The following is a 16,477-nucleotide window of genomic DNA, read 5'->3' as shown; positions in this document are numbered from 1 at the left end:
ATATGATTCTCAGTATTGATCTCATCAGATCAACAAGAAGGCGATGCTGCCAGTATGCAGTGCTCTCTAATAAACACCCAATCATATTAACTTTGAGCATCACTGGCAGGTATACTGATCAACCCTAAAAATTCTGTTGTTCTTTAATTAACACAATATGTGCACTCAATACGGGCCAATACCTGCAAATGCTTTAAGTACTTACAACATCACATATTGCACACACACATAATTCCATATAAATCAAATCTAACACCTTTGATGGTTTAAGTCGCCGGGTTGGATCTTGCGTCCACTAACAGGATATTTTTAGGACTCCCTTCACTAAATATAACCCGCCTCGATCATTTGTCATCGCGTCACAACAAGTAACACTACCCGTTTTGCCTTTTTCCTTCCCGCTGACTGAGTTGGATGAGAGGTATCGGGTTTTAGGCTTTAAAAGGAGGGACGCTCACAAGAGCTTGACACTCTCATCCAGACCAGAGCCTGCAGAGGTAGGAGATGAAGAGCTCTTATCTGTTGCTTTCTCCACACAGGGAGGGGAGGCTTACTTTTTTATAAGTCATTATATTATATTATTTTTTTCTCAATCTGCGAAGATGGAAAAGTAAATAATGGATTGCTTTGTTATTATACATTTCCTTCTGGGACCATCATTACATGTGTGTCTGTTTTCCCTCAGGTGGTTACTACAGCATTAAAATGACTTTTTGGTGCAACTCCTGCAAATGTCACGTAAGCGCTCCGTGCACCTCTCATCATCATCATCCTCATCATCATCATCATCATCTTCCCGAGGATCAGCACCGCTCACTGCACAGAAGGTTCAGGTCAGTGCAACACTCCCTCCCCTCTGCCCCACGTCCTCTAGTGGCTGAATCAACACATGGCTGTGGAGAAAATGTAGACTCAACTCTGCTGCGCGCAGAACATGCACCACAGGGAGCCATTTAATCCATTTCTCCAGTCTGGAGCCTACAGTAGTATGTGACGCATACTAATCCAGCCAGAGTCAGGCTGTTACTGCATTAAAATAAATATCAAGCTGCTCAGATCAGCCTCTATCAGGTTGCTTTGGTGGAGAAACAGCATGCAAGACAGTGAGAATTCACTTTGATGGATATATTAATGGGATTTGTAGTGAGTCTATGAATTTAAAGTGATATAATAGTGGTATAAGTGTAATAATCCTAATATTCTCCTAACAAAGAAATATTTGCTTTGATATTTATATTCTCACAAAAAAAACAAAAAACGTGTCATATAATTTTATGGTTCTTTATTGTTAAGATGCTAGCATTCAGATCTGATATAATTCTCCTTTTGTGGCTCTTTGTGTGTCCTTGTGACGTTGGGCGCCCCGCTTCGAGGACACCCACTTTATAAGGCAATGAAGGGAGCAGCAGAAGCCCAGCCTCCCCTTGTGTATGACGCCCACGCTTGAAGCCCTGGCAGCTATAAAAACCCCAGGCTCTCAGTGGATGGGCCCAGACAGATACTGATCACACACACAAAGTCTGTTGAGAGCCCTCATTTTCTGCTGCAGACACGACAGCCTCTCATATCAGCAGTTTCCATAGGAACCCTTGATATTCAAAGTCCGCTTCAGTTTGTGGGGAGGAGACACCAGGGCGCTCTAACCAGGTGGAATTGTGGAAAAAAGAGGCTATATCAGTTCAGGCCAATTACTCTTTTTGTCTTTATCTGATTTTTTTTTTTCACACTTGCCATGTGGTAGAGAGTGATTTTTTTAAAATGCAAGTGTAGCAGTAGTGACAAGTTTGGCTTCCCAGCTTTAGTTTCCTTCACCAACACCCCTCACCTCAGTGACCATGGTCTCTCACAGATCCACTAAAGGAGCATCCAAAGCCCGGCGGGACCACATCAACCATGAGATCAGGAATATGCGAGCTCTGCTGCCCATCGCCCAGGAGGACCAGGAGCGTCTCTCCTACCTGCACTCCATGGCCGCCATCTGCACCTACATTAGGAAGTCTGTTTTCTTCCAGGGTAAGTCCTCAAACTTCAGCTGGAGTCAGTCTTTAAGATCTTTGAACTACTAATCTGCATTCAGCCTGCATCATTGTCAAACAAAGCGCAACAAAGTTTGCAGCTCCTTAGGGGATATACTCCATATCAAAGATAACAGATGTGACAACCTGCAGTGTAACTAAGGCTGAACTCACTCTTTCCTCCTTCAAGAGCTCCTGACTGAAGAGAGATCTCACTGCTTTCTGCCATACGAGGCGTTCGTTCAAGCCCTGCATGGCTTCATCCTGGTCACTACAGCCCAGGGGAAGCTAGTCTATGTGTCTGAAAATGTAGCTGAATATCTCGGCCTTTCTATGGTGAGTTTCAAGACTATGTCAATTTCAACTTCTTTTGGTGTGTTAGTAATTAGCTGCACCTTTTGTCTGTTGTAGCTAACAGTAAAACCTTTTTAACTTTTCCAGGTAGATGTGCTTCAAGGAGACACTTTCTATGATATGGTGGAACGCTCTGACATTGATATTGTTAAGTCAAACTTGGACATTGAAAACAACTCATCGCCAGGTAATTTTGATTTTTTAAAAAGTTTTGTAAAGTTTTTAAAGTTGGATTTTAAACTGTGATGACACAAATAATTACCACCACTGTACCGGCATGTTTATGTAGATTTGAAGCCTGTTTCTGGTACTCCTAGTTCCTGCTTTGGTATATTTTATCTTAAACTCTGTTTAAACTCTGTTTGAGCCCTCTTCCTTTTTGTGTTGCAAAGCAATAGAATAAGCTGGAAACTGTGGCCAGTTTTTGCAAAAAATCTTACATTTGCAGGAATTGCATGACTGTCTCATAATATAGGTGCTACTCTATTCATATAAAAATGCAAAACAAAGCAGCTTTGATATTAGGTAGCATTAATAGTTATACAAAATTACAACAATGCTACCGTACGGCTGAACATCCATGTTTCTTTTCTTCAGAGAGGAGCTTTATATGTTGTATGCAAACCTCCAAGGCCTTCAAGCTGCAGCATGGCAGCTGCAGCTCCATACTGGTCAGAGGAAGCTTCCAGACCTTCCCTCAGCCTGGTCCATCCTCCTTAGTCTGTCCCACCAAGGAGCCCCTGTTCGTGGCCCTCTGTACGCCTACGGTGAACCGCCTGCGAAGCGCCGACTCCTTCTTCTGTCACAGCTTCGACAGCGTCCACAGACTCGACATGACTTTCACTCACCTGTCAGACAGGTAGATGTAGCACAGATCATAAACAGATTGAGACAAAATGTTCTTAATCTGTTTACTGACAAACACTTTCTTGTGTTTCTTTTTCAGTGTTTTATATTTTTTGGGCTACTCAGCAGAAGAAATGACTGGTGGATCATGGTACAGTCTCGTTCATCCTGAAGATCTGTCTTTGAGTGCAGATTCTCACAGAAGTTTAAGTAAGTTTAATTTTTTAGTGGGTTTTTTTTTTTTTTTTTTAGCACATAACCATTAGTTTTTCACAAAACCCCCAAGACTTAAACTTCAAGCTACTGATGCCTGAGGAAATGACATTTTATCAAAGATGCTGGAGCTACAATTTTGGTACTACAACCTTTCTCTAATGAAGCTGGCAGTATTCTTTCTCTTGTTCAACAAAGGGTCAAATTCTTACCTCTTTAATAATGTAACATCATTTCTGTGAAGGTGAGAATGAGCTCCTCAGAGGCGTTGAAAAGCTGCTTTGTTAATTTCCAAAACATTCTCAGGAAATGAAGATGACGTTTCCTTAGTTCTGTGTTGCTTTTGCAGGCTCACAGTAAGACATTTAGGGGTGACGTGCTGTGATTTCACTGTGAGCATGTCATTAAGTTTGTGAGTGTGCACGATAATAACCAGGAATGTTTCCTCCTTGTTCTGTCCAGTGCAGGCAGATGAGGGCTTCCAGGTAGAGATGGTGCTTAGACTCCAGCGCAAGGATCTGTCATGGACCTGGATCTACATCCGTGCTAATAAGGACTCTGAGTGTCAGGGCATCAGCTGCACTAACTACATCATCAGGTATGACTAACTTCACTTTCCCTGCAGACTTGAAGTGACAGTATAAAAAATGTTTCAATGCCTTTCAAGTTAAAAACGCTAATGTATAAACCATGTTTCTGCTCTCGTAGTGAAACTGAGGCCAGATTTCTGCAGAAGAAAGTCAGCAGTGATGCCTTCAGGCCATCATCTCTGGCAAATTCCTGCCACTTTGCAGCTCAACAGGCGTCCCAGACTCACAGCTACAGCAACACTAAATGCTTTAAAAGGCAGAGGACGTCAAACAGCCAAAGCGAGGAGCCAAGTGGTGCCAGAGCTAGGAAGGAATCTGAGCAAGATATATATTATGTTGCGTTCGCCTCCTCTCAAGGTGATTGCTCACCTGTTCCTTTGGGTGACAGCCCCGCTCTCTTCACCCCTCCCTACAGCCCCGCCTCCACAAGCTCCCCTCTGCAAAGGGAGGAGCTCAGCCATGACCTCCTGATAGATGTGCATGGATACACAGATCAGCTGCTTTCCTCCCCTGAGGGTTCCCCTCCCTATTACTCCTACCCAGAGGCTGGGCTCACCTGTCACCAATCACCCTCCGACTCCCTCCCAGCAGCCACAGAACAAACTTTTGACCAGGGAACTTTCGGAGCGCTCAGTGCCCGTTCTCCAGCCTCCTCCTCATCTCCAACCTATGATTTCCAAGCTTGTACATCTGATGCTCGATTAGTTCCAGACTGCCTGTCTGTGTCCGACATGTGTGAGAGCCCAGTGGACTGTGCTCTGCATCAAGATGACTTCAGCCTCCTGGAGCAGCCACAAGGGGGCAGCCTTCACCAAGTGCACCATGTTCCCCAGCATGTGTTGCCCATACATTCCAGTCTTCTTACCCCCAACCAATCTCCCACATCCACAGAGTCTAACCAGTACAGCGAGAGAGAGCAGGCAGAGATCAGTATTCTGGCTCAGCAGATCTCATCCCTGGCCAGCAGCTTTGACATGTATCGCACCCTGAGCCCACTTCAAAATGTGGCCCAGCCCGCAGACACTAACAGCCTGCCCTCAACATGTGACTGGTCCCATCACCCTCCTCTCCCCTCTGTCCCTCCTCTTAAGCGTGAGCTGGTCTTCGATGACAGTGCGTTTGACAACATCTTGAAGGACCTAGACATGGTTACAAGGAAGAGCAGCATGTCTGGCTCCAGTGTTGTTCCCTACAGCTACCAGCAGGGCTTGGTGTGTGGCAGGAGCAGGTCCCATCAGTTGGACCAGGAGCCCCTCAGTGTGTCCCAGACCATCCCAGAGGCCTCACTGCCTGAAGAGCAGTTCACTGCAGGCGGTATCGCCATGGATCCCTTCAGTCTGCAGATGGGATGTCATGACCAAAACACTGGGTTGCATCAACTCAACCGCTATATGCAGAGTAGCCTCAAGCAAGGTAATTACGATTAAACAAACCAATGATTTCCTGCTTTGATATATTTAGGTTACAGATGTCAAAGTGACAGTTCACTGATGTCTTTTTCTGTCTCTTTTCAGATGGCCTTGCTGAAGAAAACCTGTACTGAAATAAGTCTGTGACTTACTGTACTACCACTTGTATGACATATTGTCAGGGTAATCTTCCTTCACTGGATTCAAAGAAGAGTTTGAGCAAAGACATTTAAAGGACATCTTTGCTAAGACACTGTCTCCCCAAATGACTGATCTCTGAATGTTGAGGAGAATCTAAAGTAGATTCTGAACCCCAGACTCAGCTTTGTTTTCATTTCTTTATACTGCTGTCATCTGTGTTTTATTTTTCTGCTGATGTTTTGTGTTTTATGAAAAGAAGGTACTTTTTAAAATTTGTCTGACAACACTTACACGTTGAAATAGAAGTCTATTTTCTTGTTCTAATACTGAGTGACCACAGTTTACTATTGAGCACTTTATCAATGTCATTGCCACAAGAATTTTATAAATGAGAAGCTGTGCTGATTTAAAGGGAATATATTCCAAGATTTCAAAACTACCTTAGTGAGCTATAGCTCAGAGAGCATTCCTTATAACAAAGAGCCATTCCTAAATGTGGTTTTAGGTGCCTTAAAAACATGAAGGAGAGACACTTACCAAGTTTACTAAGAATAATATTTGCATTCCTTATTTGTTTTTTAGTGTATTTTTCTCAGCCTTTATTATTTCCGCACTGTTATGAATAAAACAACCTCAGTCAGCAAGATAATGATGATTGTACTTCAACACCTACCTCAATGGTACATCTCAATACATTCCAAGTCTGAAAGTCATTAATTAATTGTATTTATTTAGTTTCAAACAGACTGACTTAACCTTATTCTCACTTATTAGTATTAAAATGTTTTTCTTTACTGCAATGTGAATCTTAAATTCATCAATCAACACTCAATTCATTCCAGATATGTTTGTTTAATGGTACTGGTACTATACATGCCTGAGTGTTCAGTGTTATTGTCTTGTTCCTGCAATTTGCTTCAATTATTTGAAATGTAAATAAAACTAATTAAAAACACATTGGGTTTTGTTGATATATTGATGAGGGAAATCAATGTATTTTCTTCCACAAAAGGTCATTGAAGGTGTATAATATACATGACTGCCCTCTTTCTGACCTTTACATTATATGCAGCAACTAATATGTTATTGGACTCATTAATTCCTCTAAACACAATCAAATACCACATTACCCCATTAGTGCCAAGCTGGTAAGTCTACTGTATAATATTAAACAGTAAAGTCAGTTTAGAGTGTGTCCCAAGCAACATTTTTATAAAAAACTTAAACCTATATGAACTGACTTTTTGGCCACTTGGCCGCAATAAGCTGTAAACACAACAGTGACACACAGTATTATCATCTTATAAAGTTGTTATGGTGAACGTTAGCAAACAATTGCCTATGTACACATACGACAGACTCAGAGCAACACTAGCATTGATCTGAACTTGTGTCTGTGTTCACCTGGTGAGTGTAAGCCCAATATTAACTCTTCCTTTCTCTCTTGTTTTGGTGTGCCTAAACCAGCTTTTTATGTTCACCAGCCAGTCGCTCACTTTGTGTAACTGCTGTTTGGTGCTCAGCAGGTTGCACACAGTGGGTTTATTAGAGCTTTTTGGCTGAAAACAGCTGCCCGCTGTGGCTTGAAACAACGCTGATGAGAGCAGTGAGCTTGAACCAAGACAATAAAGTTGTGGGCCATAAAACCACAAAAATGAGTTAAAAGATGCAGAAATTCTCCACAGAGCTGAGGGAAACTGCAGAATCAAGTGTTAAATCTCAGTGAGTTTGACACTATGAGCAACACCTTTCAAATTATACTTAGTCATTTGCACCACTGTTCATATAAAAATATTGATTAGTGCAGCTTTAAAATGCATTTTTATAGGAGCAGTTATTTATCACAAATGAGTCTACTGTGTATTTTTTATGTGACTTTCTCTGAATCTGATCAGACTGCGGTCGGATAAACAGCCCCAGCGCAACCTCTACTGGACTCTTCAGTGCTCCATTGATTTTTACATATTGTGGCTGGTCAGACCAATGAGAGCATATAAACTGTACAGGCAGGAATCAATTGCATGTTTGGATAGATGTGCAGACTCAAAACATAAATGAATAGTTAGACAAAGAAGTGAATTGACTGGGCACTGAGGTGACTGATGGATCACTGTGGTTAGACAGAGCTGTAGCTCCAGAGAAGCACTCAGTCCATGTGGACGAATGTGGAACAAAAGTTCACAGGGGGCACTACAGTCATGCTGCTGGTGCAGTGTGTGCAATGCAGAGTCCCCATGTTTTTTTTTCTCATGCAAGTTAAAACAGCCACTAGATGGAGTGATAGCTCCAACAGCCTCCCATTAACACAGATATCTGCATGCTATTAGTGTGATATTACTTAAGCAAGTATGAAATAAACTGCAGGAAGTGTGTGTGTACGCATGTGTGCATCGATGAGAGCACACTGCACAGAAGGACATTCATTCTGTCCGTTCATGAGCAAACAGTCCAGATGCCTGTTCTTATCCATGGAGACCTAATTAAGAGCGATGTCTGTTGAAGGGTACAATGGCAAATAAAGTTCCTAACAAGTCCCCACATCTGCTGAGCTTGAGTCTTCCTGCATCATTCAGCGTTACCTGGAACAATAATGATTTCCCCGAGGCACTGTGATACCAGGACCGTGTGGCATCGACGCTGTTGTCCACACCAAGAAGACAGCAAGAATCCACCATCCAGGCATGGCTGTGTGTTGACATGTTGGTGTTTAAGTGATTTCCTACTGACAAATTAATAAAAAGATTATAACTTTATATTCATTAGTAGTGGCAGATGTAGTTTGTGTCTGTGAAAAAGATATTAAATCCTGAAAACAATGAAATATAAACGTGCATACAGAGATACATAAGCAGGAACACACTCACTTTATCTCAATAACTTGACTTAAATGTATTGGCCCTCCTGTCTCCTAGATATTAAATTAAGATGATGTGAGATTAAATTAGCAAAATGCCTCATAGGGGTGGTGAAGTCGGAGTCTGTCAGTGGAAGTGAATGATGAAATGCATCCGGATGATGCTATGATTCATATCCTGGATCTGAGAGCAGCACTGGATGATAAGATGATACTGCACAATAGAACTGACAAAAGAGAAACACGGGGAAAACTGTCATCTGCCCTACTTCAGTAGTTTCTAAAGTGCTTTCTCAGGTGGATGGCTGGAGGGCGGATGCTGAGGGAAAAGCGCATCAGTGCAGTTAAACAGAGCAGCTCATGGATGGGAATCTTTTCAAAGCCCTGCCTCCCACAAGCAGCCAAGGTTTCATATCCTGCCTCACCGGTGGCTTCTCACAAATGATTACCTCATTTACTTGCAAAGAAAAACTCTCTAAATTGAAAATCTCACTGATTTCAGACAACAGGGCCTCAGGTGGCATCGCCGTGTCTTCGTTTATTTACCGGCTTTATGCTTTTATTGTTGCTGCAACCAAACTTCAGGGCTGTATTGAAAGCTTATCTTTGAGTTATACATTTATTTGGAAATAGATGAAGATGTGGACAGCCATCCAGCTAAGAATTGTGATTTGTGTACTTTGCTCAGGGATTGTTTGGCAGATGAAAGCTGTGACACAGGAGATAACCGCCAAGGTCACAGAAAGGTGTCGTACGCTGTCAGTGAGAGAGACCTGAGCTGTTATTGCATGTTAACCTGAACCTGCCTTTTCACTCTCCACACTTCATGAGAAGGTCCTTCTCTGTCTGTAATTCATTTTCTCCTTGTCTCATAGTGTAAAACAACCCGCCATTGTTTTGGCTGGATCACATTTCCATGTCAATAACGTTTTTGTCCCACTTTTCAAAGGAGGGAAATCACCTGACTGGTGTTGGTTCAGTGAGCGCACACTGACGCTGTAATTGGGTTAAGCAAAAAGACCCAAAATAGACTGCCGCCTGATCCTTCAGGACCCCCTCCTGCTCATCCTGTTGCCATGCCTGAAACCACAGCTCTGATTCAACACTGGATCCCAGTCATGCAGAGTCAACAATTCCCATTGATATTCACGAGAGAAAGGCCAGCCAACCAGGGAGGAGAATACAAACCGCAGCCTAACAGTGCAGCTTACTTGCATATGAATGTTTGATTTATTTTCTGCTGTTCTCTCAGGGAGGAGTTTGCTGCTTAAGGCAAAGCACCTGTCCACAGTAGAGACATAAGCATCCCACTGTGGCAGGATTTGATAAACATGTTATCCTTTGTTGATGAAAATGTATGTGCACAGAACAAAAAAACCTTTTCTCATATGCAAGAATTTCCATGGGGGACTTTACAATTCGTGCCTGGATGTAGTATTGTGCTTTACTGCAATCCCAAACAGATTTTCACAGGTTTACACATAAGTTCTTTTTTTCTACAGAAGCAATACTACAGGTTTTAAGAGGGAAAATCTCTCAATATATTGCGTATTTACCCTCCATGGGCCCAACCTTCACCATTCAGAAAATCAATGCTCTGTGCTGGAATTTCAATACACAGCAGCACATAGGTGAATGATCGCAAGATACAGTTTGATTGCTGCTGTTGCTGCTGTTGTTCATACAGTAATGTGGGTATTTAAAGTAATTGATAAAAAAAAACAGCAATGATAGTGAGTAATTATCCACAGGAGGCAGAAATGTATAATGTATAGTGTGCCTGTATACAGGGCATTCATCATAAACATGTTTATCTCTCCACTTCTGCAGTACCTCATGGGCGAACACAGATAAACATGAAGGGCTGAATCTTACGGAGGGCTCAGAGAGGCTTGAAAACGATTAAAGCAATTCATTAATTGAAATGCAATTAGGACTTTAAACGAATGCATCAATGAATAGGATCAAATTTTAAAAGGGTTCTTAAATGGCAAATAATAATTGACAAATAGCTAAATTTAAAATGAGTATTAACACATAATTATTTGGTAGACTTTGAAAATCAATTTAATGACCTAGTTTTTAATGGGGAAATAAACAGCTGTTCTCACAGTACATATAATTTTTGCACATGGGAATTAAATGGGGTTTCTTCTTTTCAAATTCAATTTTTACCATTTGGTTCCCCAGTGGCACTGAGACAACTAAAGACAACACAAATATTCTCACCAATTTGACAACACATATGCAGGATAACAAAATGACCTGCAAATATGTAAAAAAAAAAAAAAAAACAACAAAAAAAACAACCAAATACAGAAATGCTGCAAATGACACAGAAGTAATGGAACTAATTAACAAAACAGTTACAGTATCTAAGGACACTTGTTGCTATGGTGTTGTAGCCTGGACACTTTATACACTATACACATTTGCTATACATGCAATATTGTCTGAATCATGCAATCAGAATGTTAAAAATGGAAAAAAAAAACACTCAATGTTAAGTTGTTAGCTCATTTTACACCATTAACAGGTAGTCAGCTGCAGTGTCTTTCTGTATTCGTTGTATTGTCTGTATTTGCAGCATGTTTTGTTATGCTGAACACCGTATGTGTTGTCAAACTGGTGAATGTGTTTCTCAGTTTGCCTGTGTTTCAGTTCTTTGCAGTGTTTTTTTCTCTGAATGCTGCAAGTGTTGTCGTATTGGCATATGTTTTTTTTTTCATTTGTACTGCGTTGAGCTCTCAAGGCCACCCTATAATTTACCTTTTCATCATTTATGCAGCATTTTGGGGTTTTGCTGTGGCATAAATTTGCTAATCCACTATGGGACTTAACAAGGGTGCCCACTGGCTCCCCCAGAATTTGTTAGGAGTGTGTACCCATATGTGCACTAAAAATTAAACCACATGAGGAGGTTTTCTAATATCTAATGCAAATGAGTGTTGTTGCTGCATCACTGTCTGTCAAGGGAGAAATAATGAGTTTTTTGGGCATGAGTTTTGCCCACTTTGGGATGCACAATTACACACAATTCTCTTTGTAATTGTGTATGTGTGTGTGTTTTAAAGTACATTTAAAGTCACTGAAACTGGACTTAATCTGACTTGACTGACAGGAATGGTTTTTTTTTCTGTTCTTCTCTCTCACTCTCTCTTTCTGTGTGTGTGTGTGTGTGGGCGAGTGGATGGTTCTTTAAAATTCACCACAAATCATCAGACCCTTTCAACTCGCAGTTAGCTTGGGTTTAGCCCTCATTAATAATTCTGACGGTGAAACTCACTCAAAGGGCACAAGACCTCAGCTCATGCATAACAGAGAGACAATATTCAAGTCCAATGTTTCTCTCCATTCTTCTTATTTTAAAAGGAAATCTTTAGCATAATTGTTCAAACCCTCGTTACCAAAGATTCCTCACTTGAAAACGTTTGATCTGCACATTCAGATCTTCTGCGTTACCGTATTATCTTTCCGTTCTTTGTCATTCAGCTGCTTCAGATGCCAGAGTTTTGTTATTGTGGAAGATTTCAGTTGCAATTCTGACTAATACATTCTCTACGGGTTACCTGAAGTTCTCGGGATTAACATATGTTTTATGTCGATATTAATATTTCTGAATAATGTCATACAGTGCTGACTTGGAATCAGCAGTAGCATGAGTCTTCCCACTACAGAGGGAACTTGCCCTCACTCTGATATACTTCAAACCAACCATGACGAGAACTTTGGGTGACATCCGGGACAAGACAAAACTGTTGTGGTTTTTGTGTTCTGCAAAATATACTCAGCCTGGCGGGGGTCAGTGTGTGGGTGAGACACCGTTTGAAGGGTGAGGAAATAAAAAACGAAGGACATGGTGAAGATAAGCAGCAGGAAAGCGTCCCTGTGCACCTCAATGCCACTCCTTCATTTCTTCTTTATCACTCGACCTTTGCATATAAACAACAGAGGAACGTGTACAACTACTTTCCAGCGCTACCGAGACACTTCACGCATCCGTTTGTTATCTGGAGGGATTTTAACTTCGTTTTTTGGTTTGTTTGTGAAAATAGCGCAGGCTGGGGGATGGTGGATGACAGACTCTTAAAAGTGTCTTTGTAAATGTACAAATTGTTCCAGATGAAAAGATCAATGTACAACAAGATTTATTCATGTTGAGGTATTTCATCTTTATATTGCAGTCACAAGTGTTTCTGCATTCAAGCACAAAGAATATTGCCATGGAAACGGTACAGTGCACAGGCCACTACAGGTAAACAGATTGAACAGCATCCTGGATAATATTATCATATAGCCAATTATTATCCATGCCCTTTATAAGCAGGATATGTTTATTTCTAATTATACAAACTGAAAAGCAGATGTGCATGCGGGCATGCTCATAATATTCTGCATAGAATAGTTCAGAAACTGGCAGGCAACCTTGCTGAGAATAGGAGAGAAAAAAAACTTGGCTGATTGTTCTTGCCTCTGCACAATCAAGGTCATCTTTCGACTTTTCATTAGCATGGAATTGGTATGAATTATAGGGAACAATCTTTCTAAAATGCATGTGCTGAGAGGTTTCTGTCACAGTCCAATATCCTTGAGGCTGGGATATTTCCTCTGTCTTGCTTTTCTTCTATTTCCACCTTTTTATCCATCCTCTATCTCATTTTATAACTCAATCGTGTTACATGTGGAACGCATTTTAAAAGACAAGAGACAAGACCTATCCATTTTGCAGATCACCATTTAGCTCGTTCCAACCCTCGCTAATGGAAATAATTGAAGACAGTGCCGCCTGGGTGACAATTTGGTGTTACCTGCTCATTTATCTATTCACCTTACACTCAAATTAATGTGCTGACTGTGATCCCGTTGACCCCGGGTCTGCAGGGACCCCAGACACGTGCTCTGCTACAAACCATACTGCTGGAATAACTGTACATGAAGCTATGTGGGGAAAAAGAGAAAATGACTGATAATGCGGCTCAGGCTGACTGCCAAATGGAAAATAAAGATGTAATTAGAAAGTAAAATGAACATAGATTTGCTACTGTACACATTTCATTGTGCAGTCCCAGGGCATATACAGTACTCACACACACAAATGGCTTTGTGTTCCAGCAAACAAAAATCAATAATGATTTCACACAGCTAATCAAACATGATCTCTTTGGATTTTGGACAGGAAAGCACTTGATTCAAATTGAATAAACCCTTTCCAGTGTTAAAAGCAGTCACTTTGCTCTCTCAGCAAGCCCAGTTTTATTGAATAGATCTGAGCTCCTCAGTAGTACCTTAAAATACTCACAGAGGCAGAGCTGGAAAAACAGAGCCAACAAAAACATTTTCTTTCTACTGGCCTCGCTCCTTGACTTCTCTGTGAGCCACTATGTGTGTGTTTTGCCTTGTGACGCTCTCCCATGGTCTTTTTTCTAATCCAAGTTTTATGATTTGGGTTGCACAGGTTTGGGTGTCTAATGGCAGTTGTGATGATGAATGCTAAGGCATTGACAAAAGGATGATTTATAGTACAGTAGTCACTGGAGGTGTGCTTGGGTTGTGCCACCCGGGGAGATGCCTTCCATCACATCTCATTTGCATTCACTCGATTTCTGCGCCGACGATGACTCACACCACTAATGAGGCACCCGCAGGACAAAAGAGCGTCTCCCAGTTGCGCTATTGTTTCAGTTCCTTTACCAGAGTGTGCACATGCATGGTAATTGTGGTTATATGAATGATTTAGTACTTATTATTAGGAATGTTTCATGTTACAAAGGCTCACATAAAGGCTGCGTGAACAAACTGGACACTTAAAGACAATCATTCAGTGACCTTACAGGTCCAATGTGTAACTAAAGTACAGTACCTCCCAATAGTTTTGACTGGGTCTGACTCTATGATGTAACTTTGCAGTTCTTTAGTTCTCTAAATATCTCCAAAAGTCTCCTGTTATATATTGATGTCCCTTTGTTGTGTACCTGCATATAGATAAAAAATTACATTACAGATTTTTTTCAGTTTCTATGTCACAATTTGTGACAGTTTAACCCATTTCAACCATGTGATATGCATTAATATTCAGATTCATTATGACTTTAAAGGGTGTGGAAGTTCCTGGCAATTTCCTCCTGGAAGGAACTATGTAATTTGATACAAATTATAGGGAACATGGAGAATCGGTACGCCTTCAATTCATTAATTCCAATTCATTGCTAGTGTAAGTCTTTCAGTCTGTAAGGAATTATACAATTCAGTATACTATATATGAGGTATTAAGTTTCCAATAACAAAAGAACAATGAAAGAATATTTATTTGGGTTTAAATGGAGCAATTCTTTAGGGAAATTCTTAAGGAAATGCTATTTTCCCTATAATTACTTCCACATGTTTTTGGGAAACTTTCTAAGAAACTATTCAGAAATGACTTATCTGTAAAATAAAGTGTAACTGTCATTTAAATGCACAATATTTGCAAACTTTGGAGAAGAACAAATCTATACAAAATCTATAAAGGCTTGTTCCAACAGAGTGACTGCTGTATCTAAATGTACCCATGTTTAGATGGATAATTTGTAGACTGTTCACACTGTTCACAGGTTGTTAAATCTGCACAAAAATAACACATTATGTGACATGTCTGAGTTAGTTTGCATTTTTAAGCGGAGTTTAGAGATTTTTCCACTTTCCACACACCGTGTCTGCTGCTCCGCTAATGTATGTTGTGTTAAGGTGCTACTAGGTAACTGTGACATCCAGCTTCTCAACGCATTTGAGTAGGAGTTTTTTGCTTTGGGACAGAGGTTTATTTCTATACATGCAGTAGATAATAAAAACACTGTACCGTCTGAGGAAATTCGGTGGAGGCAGTGAGCTGTGGACATGACAGACTGAGAGATGAAGACATTAAACGCAATATTATTCCCACACCAGTGGCAAAGAAATCTCTATGCTGGCAACCTTAGAAAAGCCTGTAACATTTTTTCCCCCAGATATAAAAATAACTACTGTTTGTTCCTGCAGTAAGTTTTGCATTTTATGCATCCAACAGTAAGACTTATAAATACTTTGTGTGAATGTCATTCTAGTGTACATACTATGAAACCACACATACTATTGTTGCAATTCTAAGAACAAAATACAACAAAATAAACTAGATATGAATGGATACTATGATTCTCACTCTATCCAAGGCAGTTGTATTACTTTAATGCATTACTTACGTACATATGTCAACACTATTGCGACTATTTCCATCTACAGCTGTGGGAATATGAACAGTGGGAGACAGAGAAGCGGCTTGTGGTTTTATCACTCAAACCTCTACTGTGGCTTTTTTTCCCTCCTGTCATTCTTTCTTTCTACCTAATAAATCCTGGCCTAATAATAAACCAGCTCACTGCTATATGAAAATACCTTTGTGGAGTCAAAATGAGTGTGTAAATTGAAATTTACGAGTCTAATAACATTTCAGGGAATGATTTGAATAATTTCCTTCCTTTATATCGTCTTTGGCTGTTATCCTCAGGTCATTCTTCACAAGAGAAATAATTGTTCTGTGGGTTTCTCTTTGAACAATAAACACAGATGGGAAGAATGTAGTTGAAAACTTCTCTGCAGACATCAAATACTGACTAATTCCAATATCCTTTAAGTAATAAAATAATGTGTTTAGAAGTATTTAGTAACTTTGAACATACATGCTTAAGATAAATAATCGTGCAAACCCCCTAACCTAAAATGACTTACCCGGGGCTTCCATCTCTGTAGTTTTTCTCACCAGCTCAAAGCGGCTACAATGAACAGTGACAATACAAACCCACAGATAATTATTACCCAACTCTCACTGCTCTAATTTACAGACACAGCAGGCGGCAGTTTTCAGTACATGTCCAGCACTAAGCTGCAGACAGAGTGGAGCATTTAGCAGCTAAAGTATTTGCTTTCTCTCAGGAGTTGGTGAAGACCAAAAAACAGAAATAAAAGGAGAGTGAATATTGTAATATACACGACTCCAAATTAATGCTGTATATCTGGTAACAACATTTGATCTGATATTTTCCC

General features: G+C 40.5%; 1 protein-coding gene across 2 annotated transcripts; it reads left to right on the top strand.

Annotated features, from left to right (window-relative positions):
- Positions 1-569: 569 nt before the first annotated feature.
- Positions 570-6,508, top strand: npas4l (neuronal PAS domain protein 4 like). Of its 2 annotated transcripts, XM_067609648.1 has the most exons (9): positions 570-833; positions 1,850-2,013; positions 2,206-2,351; positions 2,457-2,556; positions 2,967-3,228; positions 3,316-3,425; positions 3,891-4,026; positions 4,137-5,431; positions 5,533-6,508. In XM_067609648.1, the coding sequence occupies exons 1-9, from the start codon at positions 664-666 to the stop codon at positions 5,559-5,561; spliced, it is 2,412 nt and encodes an 803-aa protein (XP_067465749.1). In that variant the 5' UTR covers positions 570-663; the 3' UTR covers positions 5,562-6,508. The 2 variants fall into 2 exon arrangements, with proteins under 2 accessions (XP_067465749.1, XP_067465750.1); XM_067609649.1 differs by lacking the exon at positions 570-833 and having other exon boundaries at positions 852-2,013.
- Positions 6,509-16,477: the final 9,969 nt, after the last annotated feature.

The sequence above is a fragment of the Thunnus thynnus genome, chromosome 14 (genome assembly GCF_963924715.1).
Source record: "Thunnus thynnus chromosome 14, fThuThy2.1, whole genome shotgun sequence".
NCBI classification, from domain to species: domain Eukaryota; kingdom Metazoa; phylum Chordata; class Actinopteri; order Scombriformes; family Scombridae; genus Thunnus; species Thunnus thynnus.
This window is presented reverse-complemented; position numbering and strand designations above follow the sequence as displayed.